This window comes from Armigeres subalbatus, chromosome 3, assembly GCF_024139115.2.
Source record: "Armigeres subalbatus isolate Guangzhou_Male chromosome 3, GZ_Asu_2, whole genome shotgun sequence".
NCBI classification, from domain to species: Eukaryota; Metazoa; Arthropoda; class Insecta; order Diptera; family Culicidae; genus Armigeres; species Armigeres subalbatus.
Window position 1 is genome coordinate 362,103,084 of NC_085141.1, and position 12,614 is coordinate 362,115,697.

The 12,614-nt window shown below is 47.6% G+C and overlaps 1 protein-coding gene across 1 annotated transcript in view; it reads right to left on the minus strand.

Annotated features, from left to right (window-relative positions):
* Window positions 1–12,614, minus strand: part of LOC134226284 (gamma-aminobutyric acid receptor alpha-like) — a 239,071-nt gene that overhangs the window by 13,591 nt on the left and 212,866 nt on the right. The window contains exon 6 of the mRNA XM_062706954.1: window positions 287–505. Within this exon, the coding sequence (XP_062562938.1) occupies window positions 287–505 (219 nt within the window). The remainder of the gene's footprint in view (window positions 1–286; window positions 506–12,614) is intronic.

Sequence of the window (12,614 nt, forward strand, 5' to 3'; positions counted from 1 at the left end):
GCTCCGAATTTTGTGTGGAAAATTTTCGATTTTTTGTATTGTAAAGATACATAACAACCCCCCTTTTTAATTGTAAAAGTCCCATTTACCGTTCATTTTATCGTCGAAAACCGTTATTTCTCATGTGATTTTATTGTCAAAATTCCATTATATTCAATGGTCAAAATTATGTTTTAAATGGTGTTGTAACAATAAAATTTATGATATTTTAATGATATTTTTTATCCGGGATACCATTTGTTTACCTGTGCCCTATTGAAATTATTTTCGTTTAAACCATACTTACAAACATACAGCTTAGCATTCGGGTCCAATCCGTCGATGTCGTTAGCGGGGTTGATCACCGTGGCACCCACCGAAGCCGTCTTGTGCACCACACGATCCGTAACGTTCCCAGCCGGGCAGTCCACCAGGTCGAACTGTGACAACTTCATATCCTCGGCAATTGCGACCGCCGACCGTCCGCTGTTCCACCGATAGAGGACATCGTTCGAGGTGTATCCAACTGCAAATGGGGGAGAATTGCGATGAAAAAAGATACTGTCGAAGTGTTTATTAGAGCAAGAATCTTAGTACAAGCTATGCACTACGTAGTATAATAATGAATTGGATTGCAACATAAAGTGGCGTCTTAGGGAAGGGTACCCATTTGTTTCTTAATGAACGGCCATAGCCCACCCAGCTAGTTTCATTTTGCTTGTACATGTTTAATGTAATTAACTAAGGCGACGAGTGACATTGGATTTGAGGTTTGTTGCTTCGCCGGTTGCTTCTCAACATGATGAGATTTTATGAAACTTTCGCCCGTAAATGTCACCCATTGAGAGAATCGGTAGATGGGACTCAACGTCCTTTTCGCAATCTGAGGCATTTTCCCATCTTATGAATAATTAATGCTCGCAACGATCCACCATTTAGTCGCGAATGAAGGAGTGGTGATGTTCAGCAAGGGAAAGATAGATGGCAGATAATCTTCATTCATCTTTTAGGACGAACATCCTTTACATGCACACGCCACTATAGAGTAGCGCGCACATGATGAATATGCATCGTAACTTTCACTTGAAGGATTCCTACTGTTGGTAGGCAAAAGGCGTTTTGTAGTAGGAGTATACGTTATGCGATATATTTTTTGTTGTTTCATTATGAATCTCAATGTTGGTCTCCAATTTGGCCGGGTTACCTAATAATACCCACTATAATGTGTGACTCCAACCTAACTCCAACGCGTCAATATGTAATCGGCCTACATCTACGAAATCTAAGGAAAAATGCTACTTTAACCATTTTTGAAAATTCGTATTTGATCACCACCACGGAACAGACATGCTATTTGTATTTTGCAGAAAATTTGTCATCTATTGAAGGTACACTATTTAAAAGTGCTCCTTTTCCACTACATTTCGTGTCTGTCCACAAAAGCCAGCATTAATATTCTGTTTCTAATATGATATCGTTCGAAAACACCGCATATCCTTATTTTCGAGCAGCACATGCGAACACATAATAATAAAGTGATTTCAACACCATCCATTGTGTGAAACGCTGGGCAAACAAACAAGCAAACTGCTTCCAGTTGGTTCTACGCAACTAATCCTTGTACTCTGCGACCGAAGTAGGTAGGTTGGTCGGTTTAGTGCCGTACTGAAGCGCAGTTGACGCCAAGCTTGGGAAAGCTTGTAACAGAGTTTTCGATATGAAATGCATCCGTTGTTCCTACGGATTTAATTTATTCACTTTTGCTGGCACGCGATTGTGTGCTCCCTTTGGGGATATTCTATGCTACATCCTGTTTTATATCATAATCCCGCATGAGTGTGCGACGGGTTTCTCATCGCCCTCTGGTTGAACGGCGAGGAAGTTTTACCACCAAAGTTGGGTCGTTATATCGGTAAAGCGGCACCATTCTATGATGAGGGAGATTTGTTCAATTCTACGGAACAATCCAACCGTGCGGATTAACACGTACGTCCCCAACCCCCATTTTACGACAAAACTCAAAATTCAAAACCACGCAGCTCAGCCAATTTCTAACGGATTTTCAAGCAATCTTCTGGAATCGATCACAAAATTCCTATAGTTTTAGGAACCGAGGTCAATTTTTGTGCAATGGCCATGGTTCCGGAGATATTCCGGGGAGTACTGGGGTTACCTCCCTCCCGGAAAAAATGGTCACTGGCAGATCGACTTCGAAATCCATCGTGCGACATGTCAAACTTCATGATTTTGCAAAACAAGTACACTGGAGTACATTTCAACGACTTTCGATCGAATTGGCCACCCACCGGGTGCTTCCAGGGCCTGGTTCCCTTGGGGAAGTGGCCAATATCCGTCCAATCTTGGAACCCATCTTGCGACATATCAAACTTCATGATTTTGCAAAACAAGTACACTGGAGTATATTTCGGCGACTTTCGATCGAATTGGCCACCCTCCGGGTGCTTCCAGGGCCTGGTTCCCTTGGGGAAGTGGCCAATATCCGTCCAATATTGGAACCCATCTTGCGACATGTCAAACTTCATGATTTTGCAAAACAAGAACAATGGAGTACATTTCGGCGACTTTCGATCGAATTGGCCACCCTCCGGGTGCTTCCAGAGCCTGGTTCCCTTGGGGAAGTGGCCAATATCCGTCCAATCTTGGAACCCATCTTGCGACATATCAAACTTCATGATTTTGCAAAACAAGTACACTGGAGTATATTTCGGCGACTTTCGATCGAATTGACCACCCTCCGGGTGCTTCCAGGGCCTGGTTCCCTTGGGGAAGTGGCCAATATCCGTTCAATATTGGAACCCATCTTGCGACATGTCAAACTTCATGATTTTGCAAAACAAGAACACTGGAGTACATTTCGGCGATTTTCGATCAAATTGGCCACCCTCCGGGTGCTTCCAGAGCCTGGTTCCCTTGGGGAAGTGGCCAATATCCGTTCAATCTTGGAACCCATCTTGCGACATGTCAAACTTCATGATTTTGCAAAACAAGTACACTGGAGTATATTTCGGCGACTTTCGATCGAATTGGCCACCCTCCGGGTGCTTCCAGGGCCTGGTTCCCTTGGGGAAGTGGCCAATATCCGTTCAATATTGGAACCCATCTTGCGACATGTCAAACTTCATGATTTTGCAAAACAAGAACACTGGAGTACATTTCGGCGATTTTCGATCGAATTGGCCACCCTCCGGGTGCTTCCAGAGCCTGGTTCCCTTGGGGAAGTGGCCAATACCCGTTCAATCTTGGAACCCATCTTGCGACATGTCAAACTTCATGATTTTGCAAAACAAGCACACTGGAGTACATTTCGGCGACTTTCGATCGAATTGGCCACCCTCCGGGTGCTTCCAGGGCCTGGTTCCCTTGGGGAAGTGGCCAATATCCGTCCAATCTTGGAACCCATCTTGCGACATATCAAACTTCATGATTTTGCAAAACAAGTACACTGGAGTACATTTCGGCGACTTTCGATCGAATTGGCCACCCTCCGGGTGCTTCCAGGGCCTGGTTCCCTTGGGGAAGTGGCCAATATCCGTCCAATCTTGGAACCCATCTTGCGACATATCAAACTTCATGATTTTGCAAAACAAGTACACTGGAGTACATTTCGGCGACATTCGATCGAATTGGCCACCCTCCGGGTGCTTCCAGGGCCTGGTTCCCTTGGGGAAGTGGCCAATATCCGTTCAATCTTGGAACCCATCTTGCGGCATGTCAAACTTCATGATTTTGCAAAACAAGTATACTGAAGTCCATTTCGGTGATTTTCGATCGAATTGGCCACCTTCTGGGTACTTCCAGGTAGACCTGTGCGCTGATTGATATTTTACCGGCGGTGGCGTGATAGATCATTTTCAGGCAGCGGTGGCGGCGTCACGCCGTTAGTGATCAGCGGTGGAGTGGATCGGCGTAAACCAGTTCAAGCGCCAAAATTTCTTCAGAAATTCATCAAGGAATTCTTCCAGAAGTTCCTCCACTAGTTTTTTTTTAAAAAGATCGTCAAGAAATTCCTTTGGACATTCCTCCGTAAGTGCCTCTGGGAAGTTACTCCAGAAACTCCTCTTGGATTTCGTCTGGAAGTTCCTTCAGGAATTCCTCCGAAAGCTCTTCTAGGAATGCATCTGGAAGTTCCTCCAGGAGTTCCTCCGGAGGTTCCTCCGAGAATTCCTCCGGTAGTTTCTCCAGGAATTCCTCCGAAGGTTTCTCCATGAATTCTTCCAGAAGTTCCTCCAGGAATTGCTCCGGAAGTTCCTCCAGGAATGCCTCTGGAAACTGGAATTGACCACCAAATTTCTGGAGTATTTTCCGGGGGAATTTCTGGTGGAGCATATTGGTTAAATCCTGAAGGAACGTCCGGAAGAATTCCCGGAGGAACTTCGGCAGGAATTCCTGAAGGAACTTCCGGGAGAATTCCGGTACGAATTTCCGGAGGAATTACTGGAGGAACTTCCGGAGGAATAACTAGAAAAACTTCCGGAGGAAGTACTGGGGGAACTTCCGGAGGAATAAATGTAGGAACTTCTAGAGAAATTACTGGAGGAACTTCCGGAGGAATTCCTGGAGGAATTCCTGGAGAAACTCCCGGAGGAATAACTGGAGGAACTTCTTGGAGGAACTTCCGGAGGAACTCCTGGAGGAACTTCGGGAGGAATTCCTGGAGGAACTTCCGAAGGAGTTCCTTGAAGAACTTCTGGAGGAATTTCTGAAAGAATTTCCGGAGGAATTCCTGGAGTAAATTCCAGAGGAATTCTTGGAGGAAATTCTGGAGGAATTCCTAGAGGAAATTCCGGAGGAATTCCTGGAGGAATTCCTAGAGGAAATTCCGGAGGAATTCCTAGAGGAAATTCCGGAGGAATTCCTGGAAGAAATTCCGGAGGAAATCCTGGTGAAACTTCCGGAGTAATTCCTGGAGGAACTTCCGTAGAAACTCATGGACGAACTTCCGGATGAATTCCTGGAGGAACTTCCTGAGAAATTCCTGGAAGAACTTCCGGAGGAACTTAGGAAAGAATTCCTGGAGGAATTTCCGGAGGAATTCCTGGAAGAACTTCCGGAGGAAGTCCTGGAGGAACTTCCGGAGGAACTTCCGGGGGAATTCCTGGAGGAACTTCCCGAGGAATTCCTGGAGAAACTTACGGAGGAGTTCCTGGAAGAACTTCCGGAGAAATTCCTGGAGGAACTTAAGGAGGAATTCTCGCTTAACTTTTCAAAAGGACCTAAGTAACATTTTTTTCATGAATTAATTTGAATACTACAATCAATAGTTGATTGCGCTATTCAAATTAATTCATGAAAAAAATGTTACTTAGGTCCTTTTGAAAAGTTATGCAAGAATTCCTGGAGGAACTTCTGTAGGAATTCCTGGAGGAACTTCCGTAGGAATTCCTGGAGGAACTTCCGTAGGAATTCCTGGAGGAACTTCCATAGGAATTCCTGGAGGAACTTCCGTAGGAATTCCTGGAGGAATTCTTGGAAAAGCTTCCTAAAGTCCTAAAGGAACTTCCAGACGAAATCCAGGAGGAGTATCTGGAAGAATTTCCCAGAGGCACTTATGGAGAAGGTGTTGAACTTAATCTAGAATTAAAAAAACACCTAAATAAAGATTAAAAAAAAAAAACTTATGGAGAAATATCTGGAGGAATGTCCAAAGGAATTTCTTGACGATCTTTTGAAAAAACTCGTAGAGGAACTTCTGGAAGAATTCCTGGAGATACTTCTGAAGAAATTTTGGCGCTTGAAACTGGTTCACGCCGAACCACGCCGTTCCCCAAGGGAACCAGGCCCTGGAAATACCCGGAGGGTGGCCAATTCGATCGAAAATCGCCGAAATGTACTCCAGTGTGCTTGTTTTGCAAAATCATGAAGTTTGATATGCCGCAAGATGGGTTCCAAGATTGAACGGATATTGGCCACTTCCTCAAGGGAACCAGGCCCTGGAAGTACCCGGAGAGTGGCCAATTCGATCGGAAATCGCCGAAATTTACTCCATTGTATGTACTTGATTTGCAAAATCATGAAGTTTGACATGTCGCAAGATGGATTCCAAGATTGAACGAAAATTGGCCACTTCCCTAAGGGAACCAGGCCCTGGAAGCACCCGGAGGGTAGCTAACTCGATCGAAAATCGCCGAAATGTACTCCAGTGTACTTGTTTTGCAAAATCATGAAGTTTGCCATGCCGCAAGATGGGTTCCAAGATTGAACGAAAATTGGCCACTTCCCCAAGGGAACCAGGCCCTGGAAGCACCCGGAGGGTGGCCAATTCGATCGAAAATCGCCGAAATGTACTCCAGTGTACTTGTTTTGCAAAATCATGAAGTTTGACATGTCGCAAGATCAGTTCCAAGATTGAACGGATATTGGCCACTTCCCCAAGGGAACCAGGCCCTGGAAGTACCCGGAGGGTGGCCAATTCGATCGAAAATCGCCGAAATGTACTCCATTGTACTTGTTTTGCAAAATCATGAAGTTTGACATGTCGCAAGACGGATTCCAAGATTCAATGAAAATTGGCCACTTCCCCAAGGAAACCAGGCCCTGGAAGCACCCGGAGGGTGGCCAATTCGATCGAAAATCGCCGAAATGTACTCCAGTGTACTTGTTTTGCAAAATCATGAAGTTTGACATGCCGCAAGATGGGTTCCAAGATTGAACGGATATTGGCCACTTCCCCAAGAGAACCAGGCCCTGGAAGCACCCGGAGGGTGGCCAATTCGATCGAAAGTCGCCGAAGTGTACTCCAGTGTACTTGTTTTGCAAAATCACGAAGTTTGACATGTCGCAAGATGGGTTCCAAGATTGGACGAATATTGGCCACTTCCCCAAGGAAACCAGGCCCTGGAAGTACCCGGAGGGTGGCCAATTCGATCGAAAATCGCCGAAATTTACTCCATTGTACTTGTTTTGCAAAATCATGAAGTTTGACATGTCGCAAGATGGATTCCAAGATTCAACGAAAATTGGCCACTTCCCCAAGGGAACCAGGCCCTGGAAGCACCCGGAGGGTGGCCAATTCGATCGAAAATCGCCGAAATGTACTCCAGTGTACTTTTTTTTGCAAAATCATGAAGTTTGACATGCCGCAAGATGGGTTCCAAGATTGAACGGATATTGGCCACTTCCCCAAAGGAACCAGGCCCTGGAAGCACCCGGAGGGTGGCCAATTCGATCGAAAGTCGCCGAAGTGTACTCCAGTGTATTTGTTTTGCAAAATCACGAAGTTTGACATGTTGCAAGATGGGTTCCAAGATTGGACGAATATTGGCCACTTCCCCAAGGGAACCAGGCCCTGGAAGTACCCGGAGGGTGGCCAACTCGATCGAAAATCGCCGAAATTTACTCCATTGTACTTGTTTTGCAAAATCATGAAGTTTGACATGTCGCAAGATGGATTCCAAGATTCAACGAAAATTGGCCACTTCCCCAAGGGAACCAGGCCCTGGAAGCACCCGGAGGGTGACCAATTCGATCGAAAATCGCCGAAATGTACACAGCAAATAATTTTGAAAATTCAACGACGTGTAACATTGCAGCTGGTCCCAACAAACGAATAAACATTCGATATTCAATTGAATTTGATTGAATTTTACAAGCAAGCACAGTTTAAATTCATTTTGATTTGGAAGAACACTCATATCGATTGAATCTTACGTTTATTTGCATGCTCCAAATATGTGCATGAAAATACATTTAAAATCACAACATATTTTTATCTGTGTACTCCAGTGTACTTGTTTTGCAAAATCATGAAGTTTGACATGTCGCACGATGGATTTCGAAGCCGATCTGCCAGTGACCATTTTTTCCGGGAGGGAGGTAACCCCAGTACTCCCCGGAATATCTCCGGAACCATGGCCATTGCACAAAAATTGACCTCGGTTCCTAAAACTATAGGAATTTTGTGATCGAATCCAGAAGATTGCTTGAAAATCCGTTAGAAATTGGCTGAGCTGCATGGTTTTGAATTTTGAGTTTTGTCGTAAAATGGGGGTTGGGGACGTACGTGTTAAGTTGGTTCCACATAACTATTTCTGAGTACCTACACGATTTAGAATTTGCATACAGATGAGGTAGGATTGTCGCCAAGATGATGGCCGAGCGGACATACTGCAGACGAACGAAGTAATTAAATAAGTTTAAAGCTGGTGCAAAACGTGCTTCGATTGGTATCAAAGAAAAATAAAAACCGGCTGTCAGAACAACTTCCGATATCTGTTTACAGCCAATAACATTCATCATCGCAGATTTCTTGTTCACTTCACTAACTTTTCCTGTTTGTCGTACTAGTTTTTGCTACACATCGCAATTGGATTGGGATGTAAGAAAATTCCATATTTCTATTCGATGCCAAAAAGCATTTTGTTTGTTTCCCGAGACAAAAATCTGGCTGAATAGGAGAAGTATAAATGGGTTAAAAATAGCACCAGCTCAGTCTATCTGCTCAACGTGGCTGTCAGTCTACGCGTTCATTTTTCTTTCCATCGAGAAGGGAGATATGGCGGCCATTTACCTTCCTGTACACCCCCGATGGTGCAAAGGGCCGACTTGAAAGATCTCCATCCTGAGCGAGGCTTCGCCGCCATGAGCCTCTGGATCTGCCTTTGCTGCGATGTCCCACTGGGTTCCAGTCTAATACTTGTTTACAGATTTCGTTTCCGCCCCTACGTAGAGTCTGGCCGACCCAGCCCCACTTCCGATCCCGAATTTCTGTTGCCATCGGCCCCTGGTGACAACGACGATTGAGCTAGTTGTTTGAGATCCAGTTGTGAGGTCACCAGACCCGAATTATATGCCGCAGGCATCTGTTGATGAATACCTGCAGCCGTTGAGTGTTCTCCACTGATACACACCATGTTTCGCTAGCGTATAACACCACAGATTTCACGTTAGAGTTGAAAAATCGTATTTTGGTGCCCACTGGAAGCGATGGTCGGTCAACACTAGTTGACATGACCAGTCGGCTAAATGAGCTATGAACGAGGGAGCACGGTAGCGCATTGAGGCTGACGCCAGTAAGGTCTCAATTATGGTTCTGGCAGGCACGTTAAGGCTATGTGTATGGTATATTGTAATATTGTGAAGCGAGGGCTGATAGTCTGACATTCTACTCTCTTAGTAGGGCCGGGTGACACCGACTCGTAATGCCGAGTGGGCTAATGGCTAGACTGTCTTCCGTTCCATAAAACCGTGGCGGGTCTTGTAGCACGCTGCCCAATTCTGCCATCCAGTTTTGCCTACTGGGTAGGAGTAGTCTCAGATGCCCTTTCCTGATGCTGATCTGGCTCTGAACACGCAAGTGTCATCCCTCGCATGGCCTCCCTGCTTGCCGCAAGGCAGGCATAGATAACCATGGGATCACTAAAGGCGACTACTCCAGTAGGATTCGGCGGCAACCGCAAGGGGGACCCATATAGCAATGAGTCTTGAAAGGCAAAAATCTTTGGAGATGGAGGTGGTGGACCCCTTTGCCAAAAGAGGTCTAGCGAGGTCCCCTATTAGAGAGGGGGAGAGCGGAGTGACGGTTGCTGCGACTGGCAGTACCGAAGAGTCTCCAGTGGTGGTGGGCTTGCACGCCTGATGAGCCACTACCAGTGATACGGGTGGTGGCCGAGAAACTCGATGACATCATCGAGTTCATAAGCGGTAAGCAGAACACCAACAAGGAGTTTAAACAGAGCCTGTTGGTGCTTCGGCAAGCTGTTCGAGTCGCAATACTGATTCCGCCCTTAAGGCCAGCGCGGACAAGAAAACGTCAAACTGGAAGCGACCCAGACGCGCTACCATAAAGGCAAAAGATCGTCTGGTTGGTGCACCGGAGCCTGAAGGGGGTGTGCCCAAGAAGGCAAAAGGTATCAAACAGGCTCAAGCTGCTGAGTCACAAGCTGGCCCAGTCAGGCATTGGTATCCGCCCAAGGGGATGCAAATCTTTGGCAGCTGGTCAGTAGGGTGCGGAAGTCGAACACCCCTCGACCTCTTGCCCAGGAGGTCTTGGGTGACGGCGCCCAGGTCAGGCCGTTGGGTGCGGAACTGACCCTCCAGTGTAAGCAACTGGACGAGGTCACGACCGCTGAAGACGTTGTCTGACCGTCAAAGAGCAGTGCGGCACATAGGTTGAGCGGTCCTCTGTACGTCTAAGAGGGGGACTTTTTGGTACGCAGGTAGCCTATCTCAGACTACCGGTGGCTGCGGGCAGCAGGGACCATGTCCAAGGGCTTGACGACCCCTCCCCAGCCGTCTGTGAGTCAGGGGGTTCTGCCTAGGAGGTGGTGGGGTTAACAGGGGGCGCTGTTAATTCCCTCCCAAATACCACATATCCGCAAGCAAACCTTATCAAGCGACCGTGTGCCGCTTAAAGCACACAAGCCCCTAACCCCGAATCCCAAGGTGTCAGGCGACCCGTGCCGAAGGGATGAATGGCCTGGGGGGTGAAACAATTAGCCAGGTCGTTAACGGAGCCTGTGGAGGTTCCACAGAGTGAGGGCTGCTTCGGCGGCAAGCGGGTGGCAGTGGGTGGTACCCACACACCCCCAAGTGGTGCACATGTGGTGCAAGCGAATGGAAGTTGGGGGTATTACTCGTAATACCCCCACAGAATGAGGGACCGAGTGTATGGGTGAGCACACAAGTAAGTCTCGCATGGTACGCATGGTCGGTAGTGTTAGAATGACTGAAGTCTGGTGAGGCCTGGCAGGAGTGTCGGGGGCAGATACCTCTGCGGCACCTCAGAAGTAGGGGACACGAAAGTCTCGCTGCGTCTGGCAGGAGTGTCGGGGGGGTTGATGCTTCTGCGGCACCTCAGAAATCGGAGACATGTAAGGTAGTGGTGTGACCCCGTCCCAGGATGGGGAGACCACCACATTGGCTGAGGACTACCTGGGCTTCGAAACGTCAATGGGTGGGTGCTACCGGCATAGTACCTTACGGAGTCCTATTGACAGTGTCAAAGCCCGGGTAGGTGAGTGTTAGGCACGCTTGACGTGCCGGGTGTTCCACGCCCAAACGATGCACAGGAGGTGCACAGAGTGGATAAAAATGGGAGATGGGGTATTACAACCCCAGATGGCGGCATGGGGTACCCCTGCAGGGTACTTATAAATTGGTCCTTGCAATCATTCAAGCGGCATTGGCAGGTGAGTGTTGGGCCACATGTGGTGCCAGTGTGTCTTGTGCAAATGTGTTGCATGGGGAGTGTCGGAGAGTTGAGGCACATACGTGTACTTGTGTACGTCATGGAGGGGCGCAATGCCCAATAGTCATCCCCCGAAGTATTGCTTAATTGCGGGCCGGGGGAATGACTGGAGAGGAAGGAGTTGGTTTTAGTGGGTCGGGAGTGGTGATCCCATCCCCACACTACCTGGGTTCGCCTCCCCAGGTGTCTGTTTGCAGATTTCCATTACCTTCGTTTAAAAAAAAAAAAAAAAAGAAAAAAGACTACCGGTGGCTGATGCCAAAAACGTCACTGAGAAAGTGAAGCTGAAGATCGGCTGGTCAGTGTGCCCAGTAAGCGTGCTTCAGCCACCTTCAGTGGACAGGTGCTACCGGTGACTTGAGTCCGGGCACAAGTCTTATGACCGCAAGGGCCCAGACCGAAGCAAGATGTGTCGTCGCTGCGGCGAGGAGGGACACAAGGCGCAGGGATGCGACAAGGCACCTAGGTGCCTTATCTGCGCCAGTAAGAAGCAGGCCCGGAACCATGCTATGGGCGGGCCTGCGTGTCCTCTCGGAGATGCCAATAGGAAAAAGCTGGGACTGGAGGCCAACACTGACAGTCTAAGCGGGGATGCGCTGGTAGCTGTCTATGCCGCTACTATGCCGAGGAAAGCCCTTCCAAGAAATGGCAGACGCCCGGCATACTGGTGGAGTGCTGAAATTGCAGCCATACGATCAGCCTGTCTCAAGGCCAGACGTAGAACGCAACGAACCCGCACCGAGGAGGAAAGAGCGGTGCGCCGTGAAGTGTTTCGAGCTGCGAGACTGACCCTTAACAAGGCCATTAAGATCAGCAAGAAACCGTGATTCGAAAACCTGTGCGAGGGTGCCAACGCGAATCTGTGGGGTGACGCCTATAGGATCGTTATGACCAAGACCACAAGTCCCTGGCTCCGGTGACGAACGAAGAGTTACTCGCAGTGGCTAATTCCCTTTGGATGAACAAAGCTCCAGGGCCTGATGGAGTCCCAAACAGTACACTCAAGGCAGCGATCATAGCATTAGCATTAGCATTAGCATTGTTACGGTGTAATTCGTAGATTGGACACTAGTGATACTCATGTTTTACTTTTGAGATCCTTATCTAGAATGCTATCAGAAATCAAGAAGGGGAGTGGTCCTTGATTCCAGTCTTAAACAAAAATAACAAAAGCATGAGGATTACTACTCCTCGCCACGCCCATCTTCACCGTACCTAGAGAGGAGAATGAAGTGTTGATGTAGTACTTACTTAACGAGAGGCCACCGACTTAGCGACACCCTCATAAGTACCACGGAGTTGGATAATGAGGAAGGTAATCGTTGGGTCAGGATTTGCCTGTAGCTGGCTATGTAACCGTGGTAGATCTTACCCCGTAACACACCACGTAAAGGTGTCTACCCAGCATTACGGGTCTAAGCAAAACTGT